Raw genomic sequence first — 17396 nt, forward strand, 5'->3', positions numbered from 1 at the left:
AGTCCAAAGAAGTGGCGCGTGGACAGTACAGCATGTTCGAAATCGCTTAAAATGTTTCTCTTGTACAGGAGATTGGTGGGTGGCTCCATGTAACTAACTCTAGCCTGTTGGGAAACTTGAAGTCCATATTCCTCTAGAAACCTGTACTACCTAACTGCCTTGTCCTGTCCACTGCTGAATGAGCACAAGGGTCATGATTGAGGAGTATGCACGGTCTTGAATATCAGCCGTTCAAACAGTCCTCACCTTGCAGATTCACTGTTGATCTGTATTTGTGCTTCTCCAAACCCCAAAAAACGTATTGCATTTAAGGAAATAAGTGCGTATCTGTATGTATTTTTAATGTGCCAAAACCAGAGGGGGAAATAGTGGTCGGTCAAATAAGAGCGCACGCATTTACTCTTACGCAGTTCCAGGAAATAGAACACCAAACAGTATGAATGGGCAGCTTCATGAAATGGAAGACACTGGTTTCCAAAGCAGAGCTCCTTCAAAATGGAGGGAGAGAAATGTACCTACATTTTCGAGCAACCGTTCACCATTTCTTTGTGTTTTCAGAGAAACAAAAAAAAATTGTGTTTTAAATGGGTTTTCCTTCAAAAGTGTTCATGGAATTACGTATATCTTGAAGGGCTAAATTGTTGGGCTTTTTCACTTTTTTTTTTGTGCAGGGCATTCTTGCTCCGGTTCTCTGTAAAATCCGATGGAATACCAGACTTGCATCCAGGAGAAAAGATTTTCAACGTGTTACAGGCTGGAAAACATTTTAATCAGCAGAACCTCAGGTTGACTCAGTGTGAATTGACACCTCAAAATTTTCTGGAAAGAACGCTCATCAGGTGAGGAACCTGCATAAAACCTCATTTCCCTAATCACCAAGAGCGCAGCCCTACGAGATGAATATCTGAGTACAGTTTTAAGATTAGATAAACACCTCAAAGTACTTTGTACCTACGAGTGGTTGTAGCTGTAAATTCCTTTCAGTCAACATTTTTATGCAGCTTACACACTTGGCTACGTGCAGTAAAAGTGCTTTTTAAAAGATTTTCAATGAAATGTATTCAATCAATTTTATTTCAACGCTTTTCAGTCACCTGGCTCTGCTGGAAGCTGCACTAGTTTTAATATTACCGTTCCTGCCAATCCAGATTTTTACTGACCTTTTAAGTGTCCTTCCTTCATCAGATACCAAGCTTCCTTCTGGATATGGTTTGGCATATGCCCCATTCATGTGCCTTGTTTGGACTTGTGCGTGAAGTGATTTGGCATTCTGTGAACCGTTAAACTCTAAATTCAGTAAATTAAACAGCGAGCGCAGGCCTGAGGTCACTTCAATTTACCCAATACCAATTGAGATAAACTGATTACAATATTCGTCAATGGCTTGTGAAATATTGAATGCTTCTGGGGTTGTGTGACACTTGGGATTTCAGTCAACTTAGTTTGCTTTTTGCCATCCAGCATTGTTTGTTTCTTTGCGTTAGTTAAAGTGACATTTATTGTCCTGTTGGAGATTGGTCCCATTGAGGGGTACACATCAGCAGCTGTTTTTTTTCCCCACGAAGAGCCAGGATAAAAAGGGAGTCTGGAAAGAGTAGACTTATTGGCACCTGACTGCTAGAACTTGTATCAACATGTTAACTCTTACGTTTTTTTTAAAGAATCGCTTTCCTGACACCTTATACTAAAGATTTGTCTAAAATGTCGTTCAATCGCTTATTCAGTGCGCGTTGGAACTCCCTTCCGCAAACGGCAATTAATGCTAGATCACTTGTTAGTTTAAATCTGAGATTGATAGATTTTTGTTACCCAAAGGTATTGAGGGATATGGGACAAAGGCGGGTATATGGAGTTAGGTTGCAGATCAGCCATGAACTCATTGAATGGCGCAACAGGCTCGAGGGGCTAAATGACCTCCTCCTGTTCCTATGTTCAAAGTTCCCTGTAGGCTGCACTTTGTTCTGCACGGCCGGTTTCTTTTAATGCGCGGTCCCTTTAAATACCTGCGCATGTGCGGTATTTACAATGTAAAAGCTGGTGAGCAGCCTGCGTGGGACCTTTGAGATTGCCGCGCGGCTTAGGGCGAACATTGGTTCTAAGGCTTCCCAATTGGCTGTCTAAAGGCTTTTTAGCAAATACTACATTATTTAGCGCGAAATGAGATACTAATGGCAATTTTGTTGTTTTGCTTTTCAGTTCTGGAACCAGCCAGCAGGTATTTTTATTCACTAATGGGATTGTAAGCCAAGCGTATTACTCATCGCCATGTCCGCAGCCAGTTTTGAAGTTCTTATTTAAGGTGAGGAGCACATTGTTGCACAGAAGTTACACTGAGGTTAACATTGATAGAAGTGTTCTACTATGATGATTTCTGCCTTAAAATGTGTTACGACAGCACCAAACCCTGCTGGCACTGTGCTTTGCTGTGTGAGCATGCTACAAGCTTGTGCAGTTTTCTCACTTTTTTCCCCCCCCTTTTTGTTTTTAAACCATTGCTGTGAAGGGCAGGGAAGCTGGCCACCTTGCACCTTGTGGCTGTTTTGACACCAGATGCAGTGCAGTGTGACTATTTACACCAGCTGAATATTTTCTACTTTGCTTCATTGCAAACAGATTTCAGTGATCAAATTTCAGCAGTTTTAGATTGACCATCTTAACACCCCCCCCCCCCCCCCCAAATTTTTCATTGCGATGGATATAGGCTAACAAGCTAGCATTTAATGCGATGCATTATAAATAGCCCAGCTCAAGCATTTGAAGAAATGAACTGTTTTTGCCCAAATTTAACTTGAAACTTCCTGCATATGTATTGGCTTCCGCTGGGGTCTCCTCCCTCCCCACTACCAGCCTGATGACAGTTTAAGCTAATACTATGGTGAACCCATGTCAGTCCATTTGGTACAGCAGCCTGTAATCCAGCCTGATATACTTCTCATTGAGTGAAGTCACCAAAATAAGTGTTACACATGTCCTGCTGTCTGCAAAGGAGCCACTTCTATTCAAAAGTTTTGATGGTGCGTTGAACAGGACTGTGTTTACAAATAAATCGAGCATACTGTAGATTGTAGAACCAGTGCTAGTGATCCAGTTTATAGAACAACATCCACTAATGTAAAGAACTATTGCTGTTGTACAGGAAACTCGCGATTTACCGGCACCCAAACAACCGGAAATCTCGGTTAACCGGCAAAATTCAGGAGTAGGTTCAGTTAAGTTTTTCTCCATATTAGTGGCCATTCCTGGATCTGTGGCCGTGTAATCGGGGGTTTCTGCATTTGTTGCTAAGCAACAGGGGCGCTTGGTCTGTGGTCGGGGTTCCTGCAGCTGTTGCTAAGCAACAGGGAAGCCTGGATTTGTTGCTGTGTACAGAGCTCTCATACCTTTTAACTATAACTCTCTGTAATCCGGACTTTTTGATAAACTGGCACCACGTCGGTGCCGGATAAAAAAGAGTTTCCTGTAATAAGGCTGTGGAAAGCTTTCTGCATAGGCATTGGCTACTGATGGCCAGGAAAGGGAAGATTATGGGTGCCATAGCTTGGTGGAAGAGATGGGCTTTACAGAGGTTCTTGAAGGAGAGCAAGGTGGAGAGATTTAGGCAGAGAACTAGAAGGTGAAGCTGGACAACTGAAGTCCCTGCCGCCGGTGGTGAGGTGAATAGAGGGGAGCAGGCCAAAGTCTGAGGACAACAGTATTGGTGGTTGGGGATGGTAGTGGGGGAGAGTGAGTATAGGGCCAGAGGTGAGGGTGCAAAGGATTTAGAGATGAGCCAAGAAAGGATTTAGAGATGAGGACGAGAATTTTAAATTTAAGGCGTTGGAAAACTGAAACCAATTTAGGTTAATAAGTGAGTGTGATGCATGGGTGGGACTTGATTTGGGATAAGATGCATGCAGCAGAGTTTTGGGCAAGTTGGAAGTTTATAGAAGGTGGAGAATGGGAGGCCAATAAGGAGAAGGTTGGAATAATTGAGCTGGGGTAAGGGTCTTAATGATGAAGATAGAAATTTGACCACCTGATCTGTAAAGTTGATTTGCGATTGTAGGGTTTCTTTGCTTTGATTGTTTTGAAGTATTATGGTTTGATGGCTAGACTTGTTGCAGTGCGGTCACTTGTGTATTCCTACATTTGGAGAGAAAGAACTTGCATTTGCAGGAAACGTTCTGGTATCCGGCACTGACGAGACCGAGCTGGTGCCGTCCCATCAAAACATAAGAACATAACATAAGAAATAGGAGCAGCAGTAGGCCAATCGGCCCCTCGAGCCTGCTCCGCCATTCAATAAGATCATGGCTGATCTGATCCTAACCGCCAATCCACTATCGCAGAACCATCTCCTGAATCTAACAGAATTAGACACACGAAATAGGAGCAGGATCAGGCTACACGGCCCCTAGGCCCGCTCCGCTACCCACAAGGCCATGACCGATCCGAACCTAGACTCATGTCCAAATTCCTGCCCGCTCCCCGTAACCCTTAATTCCCTTTACTTCTAGGAAACTGTCTATTTCTGTTTTAAATTTATGTAATGATGTAGCGTCTACAGCTTTTTGGGGCAGCATATTCCATGGACCTACCACCCTCTGAGTGAAGTAGTTCCTCCTCATCTCAGTTTTGAAAGAGCAGCCCCTTATTCTAAGACTATGCCCCCTAGTTCTAGTTTCACCCATCATCGGGAACATCTTCCCCGCATCCACCCGATCCAACCCCTTCACAATCTTATACGTTTCAATAAGATCGCCTCACATTCTTCTGAACTCCAATGAGTAGTCCCAATCTACTCAACCTCTCCTCATATGTCCATCCCCTCATCCCCGGGATTAACCGAGTGAACCTTCTTTGTACTGACTCGAGAGCAAGTATGTCCTTTCTTAAGTATGGACACCAAAACTGTACGCAGTATTCCAGGTGCGGTCTCACCAATACCTTGTACAACTGAAGCAATACCTCCCTATTTTTATATTCTATCCCCCTAGCAATGAAAGCCAACATTCCATTGGCCTTCTTAATCACTTGCTGCACCTGCATACTAACCTTTTGAGTTTCGTGCACCAGGACCCCCAGATCCCTTTGTACTTCAGTACTTTCCAGTTTCTTGCCATTAAGATAATAACTTGCTCTACGATTTTTCCTGCCAAAGTGCATAACCTCACACTTTCCAGTATTGTATTCCATCTGCCAAATCTCTGCCCACTTACTTAGCCTGTCGATGTCCCCTTGCAGGTTTTTTATGTACTCCTCACTCACTACTTTCCCTCCCATCTTAGTATCATCTGCAAACTTTGATATGTTACACTCGGTCCCCTCCTCCAAATCGTTAATATAGATTGTAAAGAGTTGGGGACCCAGCACTGACCCCTGCGGAACACCACTAGTTACTGATTGCCAGTCTGAGAATGAACCATTTATCCCAACTCTCTGCCTTCTGTTAGATAGCCAATCCTCTATCCATGCCAGAATATTACCCCCAATCCTGTGATTTTTTATCTTGAGCAATAATCTTTTGTGTGGCACCTTGTCAAATGCCTTTTGGAAGTCTAAATACACTACGTCCACTGGTTCCCCTTTATCCACCTTATATGTTACTTAAAGAACTCCAGCAAATTTGTCAAACATGACTTCCTCTTCATAAAACCATGCTGACTTTGTCCTATTAAATTATGATTATCCAAATGTCCTGTTACTGTCTCCTTAATAATGGACTCCAAAATTTTACCTACCACAGATGTTAGGCTAACCGGTCTATAGTTTCCAGTCTTCTGTCTACTGCCCTTTTTAAATAAGGGTGTTACATTAGCAGTTTTCCAGTCTGCCGGGACCTTTGCCGAGTCCAGGGAGTTTTGGAAAATTATTACCAATGCATCCACAATCCCTACCGCCACTTCCCTCAAGACCCTAGGATGTAAGCCATCAGGTCCAGGTGATTTATCCGCCTTGAGTCCCATTATTTTACCGAGTACCACTTCCTTAGTGATTTTGATCGTGTTTAGCTCCTCCCCCCCCCCCCCCATAGCCCCCTGTTTGTCCAGTGTTGGGATATTCTTAGTGCCTTCTACTGTAAAGACTGATGTAAAATATTCATTCAGTGTTTTTGCCATCTCCATATTTCCCACCATTAATTTCCCGGTCTCATCCTCTAAGGGACCAACATTTACTTTAGCCACCCTTTTTCTTTTTATATAACTATAAAAACTCTTACTATCTGTTTTTATATTTTTTGCTAATTTACTTTCATAATCTATCTTCCCTTTCTTAATCAATCTTTTTGTTATTTTTTGCTGTCTTTTAAAGTTTTCCCAATCCTCTATCCTCCCACTAGATTTGGCTACCTTATATGCCCTTGTTTTTAGTCGAATACTATCCTTAATTTCTTTACTTAGCCACGGATGGCTGTCTTTTTCTTTTACACCCTTTTCTTCTCAGTGGAATATATATTTTTTGGAAGTTGTAAAATAACTCCTTAAATGTACACCACTGATCATGTATCGTCTTACCCTTTAATCTATTTTCCCAATCCACACTACTCGATTCCGCTCTCATACCTTCATAGTCTCCTTTATTCAAGCTTAGCACGCTTGTTTGAGATCCAACCTTCTCACCCTCTAATTGAATATGGAATTCAACCATGTTCTGGTCACTCATTCCAAGGGGATCCTTTACTAGGACATTTTTAATTAATCCCGTCTCGTTACACAGGACCAGATCTAAGGTTGCTTGCCCCCTGGTCGGTTCAGTTACATACGGCTCAAGAAACCCATCCCTAATACACTCAATGAACTCATCCTCAAGGCTGCCCTGCCCAATTTGATTTGTCCAATTAATATGATAGTTAAAATCCCCCATAATTATAGATGTTCCCTTATTACAAGCCTCAACTATTTCCTGATTGATACTCCGTCCAACAGAGTTGCCACTGTTCGGAGGCCTATGGACTACACCCACTAGTGTTTTTTTCCCCTTATTATTCCTTACCTCCACCCAAACTGTTTCATTATCCTGATCTTTTGACCCAATATCATTTCTCTGTAGAAACCAGCGCTAATGTTAAAACATACGGAGCTTTTGAGCTCCGTGTGAATCAACAAACCCTGTTGCTTAGCAACAGCTTCAAAACAGTCGGCCGCAGCTTAAAAGCGTCTCTGTAGCTAAGCAACAGCTTCAGCTAGACCTTGCAGAGCCTGACTGGGGGGAAAAAAAAGCAACGAGAAGTAAAAAAAACTTATAGGAAACGGCTCCTGAATTTTGCCGGTAGATAGAGCTTTCCAGACATTTAACTTCCGGTTAAACGAAAGTTTCCTGTAGAGCACGGTGGCATAGTGGTTAGCACTGTTGCCTCACAGCGCCCGGGGACCCGGGTTCGAATCCGGCCTCGGGTGACTGTCTGTGTGGAGTTTGCACGTTCTCCCTGTGTTTGTGTGGGTTTCCTCCGGGTGCTCTGGTTTCCTCCCACAGTCCAAAGATGTGCGGGTTAGGTTGATTGGCTATGATAAATTGACCCTTAGTGTTAGGGGGATTAAATACGTGGGGTGGGTGGGATATGTGTTGCTGTTGGTGTAGGGGTTACGGGGATCGGGTGGGATATGTGTCGGTGCAGGCTCGATGGGCCGAAATGGCCTCTATCTGCACTGTGGGGTTTCTGTGATAGTGCTTTGCTGTGCCGTCACTCAGCAAATTTGTACATATGCTTAGTGCATCTACATTGGCTCCCTGTCCACCAATGCTTTCAAATTAAAATTCTCATCCTCATGTTTAAGTCCTTTCATAGTCTCACCCCTGCCTATCTCGATAACCTGCTTTAGCCTTGCAATCCCCCCAAATTCTCCGTTCCTGAGAGTTTGGCCTTCTATGCGTGCTCCCCTCCCTTTACCCCAACTTTCAGCTATCTGGGCCCCAAGCTCTGTAATTCCTTAACTTCACCCACATCTCCAGCTCCCCCATCTCCTTTAAGACACTCCTTAAAACCCACCTCTTTGACCAAGCTTTTGACCATCCCTCTAAAATCCGCTTCTATGACTTGGCATCCATTTTGTCTGATCATACCTCTGAAGCACTTTGGGACATTGTTCTACATTAAAGGTGCTATATAAATGCAAGTTTTCATATAGTGATTTTCTGTGTACTTCAATTTTGCAATAAAAGGTGCCAGACAGTGAAAATGCTGATATCTGAGCAATGAATTCACTTTCCACAACAATTCCCTTGAGCTGACGTGAGATTTGGCAATATACAGATCTGCCTTGCAAATAACACAGGTTTAAACTTCTTTGCTTTTCAGATGATGACTATTCATTCAGATTACATTGCTTCAATGCACATTTTCAAAGCACTTTGGGACATCTGCACTAATGCTGCCAATAGAATAGGTTAGTATACAACTACTGTTTGAAAAATGAAAGTGCATGAAAAAAAATGTCGTTCTTGCTTCATGCCTTGTTAGAAAAAAAAATACACAGCACAAGTTTCTTTGGGGGTAGGTGGCAAGGAAAATGTTGCACAAATCTCCTGTGGGTGTGATACTTACTGAGTTATATATACTAGAAGGATCTTGCTTTGTACTGGTTTTAGTCCAGTAAGGTACTGCAATTGATTGCTGGACCAAATAGACTAAATCAGGCTGTATTTATATTCCTGGTTTCGTTGAGACCAATGGACAAAGCAGCCCGTTTGATTGGCACCCCATCCACCACCTTAAACATTGACTCCCTCCACCACAGTGGTCACTTGTATGGACTTCTGGTTAGACAGCATCAGGCTGTCTGCAGTGTGTACCATCTACAAGATGCTCTGCAGCACCTCACAAACCTATGACCTCTACCACCCCGAAGGACAAGGGCAGCAGGCGTACGGGAGCACCACCACCTCCAAGTTACACGCCATCCTGACTTGGAAATATATCGCAGTTCCTTCATCGTCACTGGGTCAAAATCCTGGCACTCCTTCCCTAACAGCACTGTGGGAGTACCTTCACCACACGGACTGCAGCGGTTCAAGACGGCAGCTCACCACCACCTTCTCGAGGGCAATTAGGGATGGGCAATGCATGCTGGCCTTGACGGTGACGCTCACATCCTGTGAATTAATTAAAAATCAATTTAAAAGAAAATTGGTTAGGTATTCGAAACAGGAATATAAAAAGTTATGGGGAAAGAGCAGGACATTGGGATTAGTTTTGGATTGCTCTAGCAAAGAGCTGGAACTGACACCAAGGGTCGTATAACCGCCTCCCCTCCTGTTAGCATCTATGATTCTTTTAGTACATATTCCAATACTGGTCACTTGTATGGACTTCTGGTTAGACAGCATCATGCTATCATGTGATGCTTAAGTAATTAATCCCCCCCACCCCGTGACTTGGTTCATGCCAGAAGAAAGGCTGGATTGGAGAGATATCAAGAGGGCTGTAAATGCGCGTAACCAAACGTTAGCAAGGTTTCAAAATCCAGCTGCCGGGAAAAATGCACCTTTCACCACCACAATCAATCTTTGTTTTACAAGGAATTGAACTAGTAATTCATTCTGATTCGGGTTTCAATCAGACTGTGTACCTTCCACAATCCATGTACTGAAAGTTAGTCATTACTATTTAAATTTCTTGTAAAACAAAAGGTGATGGTGGAAAGCATCCAATATTTAAGAACACTGATGTTCTGGTACTTGGGTTGATTGCAAGGGGTGGTATTTTTGTTTCACGATAGATCCGTACAGAAAACCTAATCAAGCTAACCGACGAGGTAGAGAGAGAAAGACTTCCCTCTAGCAGTGGACATGAGAATTGAAATTGGATCCAGGGAATGTATTGGGTGTTATGAGGATGAGTTATGCTTTGTATATAGAGTGCATTGCCCCAGAAGGTCAAAAGTGAATCAATTATGGAGTTTAAAACCTAGAAAATAGGAGCAAGAGTAGGCCATTCGGCCCCTCGAGCCTGCTCCGCCATTTAATGAGATCATGACTGATCATCCAAACTCAGTACCCTGTCCCTGCTTTCTCCCCATATCCCTTGATCCCTTTAGCCTTAAATATATCCAACTCCATCTTGAATATATTTAATGAATTGGCCTCAACTGCCCCGATAGAAACATAGAAGGAAGGAATTAAAGGTGTTGAAGGATAAGAGAGCATGAAGGAGCTGCCATGGCAGAGCAGGCTCACTGAGCCAAGTAACAACCTCCTTCCTAATTACCCAAAGCCTGTGTCACCATCCATCAGTCGTTCCTTTCTAGTTTAGCAGCAATTGTGCAAAAGGATTGAAGGTTCTGATTTTTAGAGCTAAAAAGTTGTTTGGATCTGTGTTCCCGCTTGGTGTAGAATTATAAAAAAAAAAAAAAAACCACAGGCCCGCAGTACTTTCAGTAAAACTTGTACTCTGTTTCTGTAGCCCACAAATGACGAGAAATAATTGATTGCTAATGGTATTTTCCTAATTTCTGTTAGCTAAGGATGGCGCCAGTGAGTTCAAGGTTTGGATGCCAAGTCTCAAGGATGTAGTTGCTGTCTTTCTCAACCTAGGAGCACAGTTTGGCACTCTGTTTCCATTGAAACACCTTCAGCCAGACTTCACTGAAGAGGATATATTGTAAGTTAATAAAATATTCTGTTCATAGTTGAGCTGTCTTTTGTTTTCAAAGTCTTTTTTTTTCTTTAACAAACTCATTGTCTCTGTGCAACCTTTGGTCAATAAAGTGCCGTTACCCTGTACCATACTAGTGTATAGCTGTTTCAAGGCATTGGGTAAATGCAAATGTGTGATCAAACATCTTGCATCAATAGAAGAAGCTAGAATTGCCAGCTGATTTGCTTTCCACTTCAGCCATGTACAGAAGTTTGACCTGAGACTCCATAGGAATTGCTAGATGAAAATAGACTGCGGTCCATCTAGTTCAAATTCTACCATCCGGGGAGTCGCATGATACAACGGTAATGGAGTTGTTGACTAATCATGGCAATCAATCTCCGTCAATTAGTCTACAACAGCCGCAGAAACGGCGCGAGGAAAATCCCAGTGGCGGAGAACTTTGGGAACCATAGGTCCAAAGTGGCCTTTTTTCTCCCCCCAAGCTTTGCTGCACTCGACACACGTCGTGTCTTAAATTACTTGTACACCGTGTCCCAATATGCTATTTTATGAAAGATTCTTTGTGCAGTCTGGCTGTTTCTGCTGTTTTTTTTTTTAGTATTTTCATTAGAGATGTGGTAGTAATGCTCCCTTTAAGCTGTATGGCCGCGCAGCTGCTTGGAGCTCCTGTGCAGGCCGCTTTCCGGCGTTGCAATAGGACAAACCGTGCATGCGCAGGAATTTGAATGGGCCACGCGGCCTGAAAAATTTTTTTTTTTAAATTCAAGGGAACATTGGTTGGTATTATTTTGAAGCGCTGTCTGGATGGTGCATGTGTGTCACTAGTGGAAATGGGAGTGATTTGACCCACACGTTCCACAATTTTGGATAGCTCACGGGTCTGGTTCTCCCCTTGCCTGTTCCATTTTCTCTCCATACCGGTTGTTTTTTCTCCTCCTTTCCTGATGTACTTTTTACTTTTGTCATTTGTAGCAGAAATTCAAAAGCAACTAAGTTTTATGCAGTGTGTTAAATTTTCATCATTTAAAAACTCTTAGACCAGTGGTACCCGTAACACGAATGAATAGATTTAAAATTATATCCTTTGTGTTTCTGTTTCTAGGTCTGGGCTGCACAATAATAAGGAAAATTATCCAAAGGATAATGCGCCAGCCTGCCAGAGAGAGCCCATCTTCAGCTCTCTGCCAGAATTTGGCATAAAGAATGTAGTTAAGGTAAAACTGTCTCGTAATTCATGTTCATTATATTAACAGAAAAGCTATCTTCATTAAAGGTTACTCTGAGTTAGTGACACTAATTAGATCCACTTCTTCTTGCACTGCAGTAAAATTAGTCTGTGCCATTATTTTCCCACTTGGCTTTTTTTATAATGTTCCTTAATGGATGATTGCTACCTTGTTTTCTTTCTCCTTGGGGAAATGGTACGTGAATTCAGTGTGTAATTTTGTGAGGTTTTGAACAAAAACAAGCTAGACTCGTACTAAAGTACAGGCAAAGACTGCAACAAAAAATCTGTTATGAAAATGTCTTCAAATTCGTATTTGTACGGGTCCCAAACTAGCTTGAGATGAAACTATGATGATCTAAGGAGAGCCAAGTCACAAGTCGGGGATCTGTTGTATTCAATGTTTAACCATAGATAATTTGCTTGCAGAGGGCCTAATAGACAAATTTGAATCATGGAAATGTCTTCTGGCAGTTTAAAATCTTTCGTGCTTCATTGAGCTTGCTGTTCTCTAGAGTAATATGCCTGTTTTGTTTTTTTAAATTCCATTAGTTTCTACTGCTCTGTACCTCCATTTGCCCTGAAGCGTACTCTGATAAAGAATTAGTGTTGCTGATGAGCTTGTTGGGCAGAATCAGCCTTGAATGCGAGCTGCAGTTAACTCCTTGGAAAGATTTTCAGTGTTTGCTGGACAATCTTCTCAACAACGTCAGGCAATGGAGCACAAAGGTAAGAAAGGCTTTAGTGAGAGATCGGCGTGATTTAACGGATGCGCATTGAAAAGAAGGCGTTTCATTTTGTGAATTTAAAAATGATTTGAATAAAGAACTTACTATTCCACTTGGATGCACCATATTCAGGTCAGGTATGGTATCATGAACAGAATAAATTCTGCCTGACAATTTTCTTGGCTATAACCTTAGAAAAACATCCTCTACTCACTCCCATGTGATTTTTATTTTTGTTCTGTTTAATACGGCAATGATATATCACTTCCTAGTTGGTGTGAATTGTGGGCAGTTTTGTGATGTAGACCCAGGCGTACTTGGAACTGTGAAATAACAACAGAAAATGCTGGAAAAACTCAACAGGCCAGGCAACATCCATGGAGAGAGAAATAGTCAACGTTTCGGGTCGAAACCCTTCGTCCTGAAACATTGACTCTATTTCTCTCTCCTCGGATGTTGTCTGGCCTGCTGAGTTTTTCCAGCATTTTCTGTTATTTCGGATTTCCAGCATCCACAGTATTTTGCTATCGTACTTGGAACTGGATTGATGTTGCCCCAGCACCATTTTACGCAGGCTTCTTGCAGCTCACAGACGGTGCAAACCTTCCTTCAGTTTAACCTGCAGAGATGAGACTTCCACCCTGTTAGTTTTAGATTTTAGTTCAGACCACAGGCGTGTTAACGCACTTGTGTTGCCCACTCCCTCCAGTACTTAACATTTTACTTAATTGCGTTTATAGGTACATAACAAAGTTGTATTTCTTGTGCAAGACCATCCTTTTGTTGAAATCTAAACCCTGCCACTGGTGAACAAGTTGCATTACAGAAATTAAGATGCTCTTTTTTTAAGAAATCTATGGTCATTTAAGTCCCAACACTATATTGAGCGAGGAGGTCATGACTGTACTTGTGCGATTTTACATAGAAAGACAGACACAATTTTAAACCAGAGCCAGTTAAAAAAGAAAACATCACTCCTTTCTATACATTTTTTAAATGTTTTAGTAATGGAGAATTTCATTACATGGTTAAGAAATACACAAATGAAAGGGGAAGGAGAAAATCCAGGGTAAGAGCAGTTTGATGGGGTGAGCACACACAACTCAACTTCTAAAAATGTACCTGGCAGCAAAAATTTATGTAGCATCATGAGTGAATAATAACATTTTTAAGTGTGGTAAGCATCTCTTAACTTCTGCCTGTTCTGGAAAAAAATGTGGTTCTGAAGTGTTAACTACAGTAGTTGAAGCAGTAGTGCCGCAACTTCACAGAAGCGGGTGCTAAGCTCTGCTCGTGGTTTATGTCCGTTACGCTGGTTGTATACGTGTCAAAGCTCTACGATGCTCCACTGCATTGTAAATGAATGCACAAAGATCCCCGATTTTAAGCAGATTATCTATTTTGTTCTCTTTATTCGGTTAGTGGTAAATTTGATCCAAGTGTTTTAGACTCTAGTCCAAGCCAACAATGCCCTTTTGTACTGAGGCAGCACAACTAAGGTTATTTGAAAATACTCATTTTCTAACATTAAAGACAGTATATTAAAAAAAAAAAAAAAAAATTTACTTGGTAAATTACTTTAATGTAGGTCACTTAACTGTATACTACTTCCTGGTTATCAAGTATTCATTATTATGCAATAAACTTGCGGTATTTGTGTCACAACAGTTAATCCTTTCGTGCAATTGGCCATTAGTCTGTCATCATAATGTCTGTAATCAAGAAACTGCATCAAACCATCTCTATGAAAGCTACTGTTTCTACTGCGCAGTATGTGCACCAGGGCGTGACTACAAGCATAGAGGTATATAGATAAACCACAACACTAACACCTCAAAGCCGCTGCTTCATAGTCACTGCCTGGAAAGCATTTTGTGTAACTTCTGCATTGTTTAGCCTGGGTTTGCATGTAAATTATTTTTAATTCCAATTTGTTGTCTCCTGCTTCACCCAGTTATCTGGAAGAACTTTTAAGCTATGAAAGATAATGTGATGTATTCAATTTTCTGCTTGTTATCTTTGTCAGGATGTGGCGATGCCGGTGTTGGACTGGGGTGGACAAATGTGAGAAGTCACACAACACCAGGTTATAGTCCAACAGCTTTATGCATCTCTTCACTTCACCTGACGAAGGAGCAGTGCTCCGAAAGCTTGTGATTTCAAATAAAGCTGTTGGACTATAACCTGGTGTTGTGTGACTTCTCACATTTATCTTTGTCAGCGCGCCAGATATTTGATGTAAAACAAAATGACAGTTATGTTTCGGTGCTGATGGCTGTATTTGCATGTGGTTTTTGACAAGCTATCTTGGTTTTAAGCAGATGTTCGAGCTGTGCATGATCCTCAGTGACTTATCAGAACATCATCATAACCTTTTGTACCTGGTTCAGCTGCTACCGGATTTCTCGCCACGAGGAAGGTAATGTGTGGTGCTGCATGTGGACCTTGTTGATTTTATTTTGAAACTGTAACGTGGTGGTGGTGATGAGAACCAGAGCCTGCTGTCTCCTCAACCCATCAGATCCCAGGGGAAAGCAACCAGAGACCCAGTCAGATCCCAGAACCGTGTCTATTGTATTATTTCCGACTGGTTGCCATAAAAGTGGATCACATTCTCCCAAAACTTCTGTGGTATATGGTTTCCACGACAGTTGGAAACATAGTCAGCCATTCAGCCCTTCGAGTCTGTTCCGCCATTCAATGAGATCATGGCTTGATCTGCATATTAACTCCTGCCTGCCTGCCTTGGTTCCATACCCATTTGGTCTCTAACCTTATATTTTAAGGGTTTCAATAAGCCTTCTGACCAACTGTAGCAAAAATGCAGCGAGGGTGTGTAGTGGGAGATGGGTAGATGATGTGCTTTCTGGGGTGCTTCCTCCTCAGGCCAATGTGACCAGTAACTGGACTATAGAAATGAGCACATTTTAATAACGGATTTTCTGCAGCTAGCTGCCATTAACAAACTTTGCTGATGCTGATTTCTGCTAACAAGTGGATGCTTCATAAACATCACAACAGTTTTATCTTGAAGGTGGGAAGTATAATGTGCAGGCATATATTCCTTGGTCAAGTTGTATTTCTTTAGGATAAATTATTGGGTCTAAATTGAAGTTGTTAAAATGCAAGTTAACCCCCCCCCCCCCCCCCTCCCCCCACAGACTATCTTCAGCCTGTCCTTTAAAATTGTGTTGGGGACTTGAGCTCGAAGTATAACTTATACTCATTACTGTAAAATGCATCTTAATGCAGGTTTTGTCACCTAAAAATGTGGGTTGGAACTTTGCAATAAGGTGGTGTCTACAGTAGGTAGGGGGAATGACAATCTTGGTGCTAATGCTGTAACTCCTACCTGTCCTTTCTTGTCACTAACCCCCTCATCATTTTTTCTCCTCCTCTCCCACCCTTCCAAGTTACTGTTCCTTTCACCTTGGTTGATTGACTGTTAAAAGGAGGGAAAAGAGGAGGAGGGAAACCTGTATCGTTCAGCTATCGGCGGGTACTGATACAGCACTGGTCCTGCGCAACACCTTTGACATGTGCACACTTACACTTGTGTGTACATGCTTTTTTTAAATCACTCTTGGGATATGGGCGTCATCAGCAAGGCCTGCATTGTCCTAATTGCCCTTGAGAAGGCGCTGGTGAGCTGCCACCTTGAACCACTGTGGTCCGTGTGGTGAAGGTACTCCCACGATGGCATTAGGTAGTTATGTATTCTGGTACGACTGCTTACATTTGGTTTAAAGCTATGCACTCATTTACACCTATTTGCTCATTAAAACTGACAGAATTGGCAAAAGGAATGACGTGTAGGATCAGAATTCTTACGACTGTAGTGAATAGTAGAATTATAAATTAATAGGCTAATTATATTTTTCTAGGCAACTAAGGCGGCACCTTAGCCTGGTGATAATTTCAAAACTTCTAGACAAAGGATGCATGTATGTACCAAAGGATCCAGATTTGAAGGTACGAGACACAGCTTCATTGTGTCAACTACAGGAAACTTTGTGCTACCCGGCACCCATGGGACCGAGCTGCTGCCGTTGCCTCAAAACTGCCGTACTCTCCAGAGTTAATGTTGAGAGATACGGAGATTCTTATCTCCGTATTTGACAACAAACACTGTTGCTTAGCAACAGCTTCTAAACACTCAGGTGTGGCCCTAAAGCTCTGAAGCTGTTGCTATAGCTACAGACCTTGCACAGCTTGACTGTTCAAACAAAGCAACAAAAAAAAAACAAACAAAAAGAACTAAAAAAAACGGCTGCTGATTTTTGCCGGTGGCTCCAGATTGCCGGATAGCTCACCTCCGGATAGCACAAAGTTTCCTGTATTGACATATCTGTGGATAGAAGTACAGTATATGCATCTTGAAATTAACCACTCTAGTCCCATATAATGTTTTCAATTTTATGAAATTTACCACGTTTTTTTGCACATAATATCATTGAGTTGAATAGGGTCATTAAAATCAGTGTTTAATTGCGAAGACTGTAAGCAGTAGAAGGAAATGGATTGGGCAGAAAGATGTAATACGGAGAAATTTGTTAATTTTTGGAGGGAGAATGAGAGGGCATGTACACTAGATAACATTTTGAAAAGAGTGGAGGAGCAGCGAGACTTGAGGGTTCAGATACACAAATATTTAAAAGTGGAAAAGTAAGTTGATAAAGCTGTTTATAAAAAAATAAAAAAAAAGCCCGTAATTGAATTGTAGGTTTTATGAATAGGGGTGTACAGTACAAATGCAGAGAGCTCATGTGAAACCTTTACAAATCATTGGGTAGGCTGCAGTCAGAATACTGTATCCAGTTTTGAGCACCTTACTTCAGGAAGGATGTCTTGGCAGTGTAGAAGGTTC

At 41.9% G+C, this 17396-nt stretch overlaps 1 protein-coding gene across 1 annotated transcript in view; it reads left to right on the top strand.

Moving 5' to 3' along the window:
- The window catches only part of slf2 (SMC5/6 complex localization factor 2), a 100713-nt gene that overhangs the window by 71967 nt on the left and 11350 nt on the right, over positions 1-17396 (top strand). Inside the window, 8 exon segments of the mRNA XM_085994306.1 lie at positions 672-839; positions 2197-2299; positions 8276-8363; positions 10435-10576; positions 11679-11790; positions 12354-12530; positions 14851-14948; positions 16414-16501. Of these exon segments, the coding sequence (XP_085850432.1) occupies positions 672-839; positions 2197-2299; positions 8276-8363; positions 10435-10576; positions 11679-11790; positions 12354-12530; positions 14851-14948; positions 16414-16501 (976 nt within the window).

The sequence above is a fragment of the Somniosus microcephalus genome, chromosome 8 (genome assembly GCF_052327205.1).
Source record: "Somniosus microcephalus isolate GS21.2 chromosome 8, FLI_Smic_1.0, whole genome shotgun sequence".
Lineage (NCBI taxonomy): Eukaryota > Metazoa > Chordata > Chondrichthyes > Squaliformes > Somniosidae > Somniosus > Somniosus microcephalus.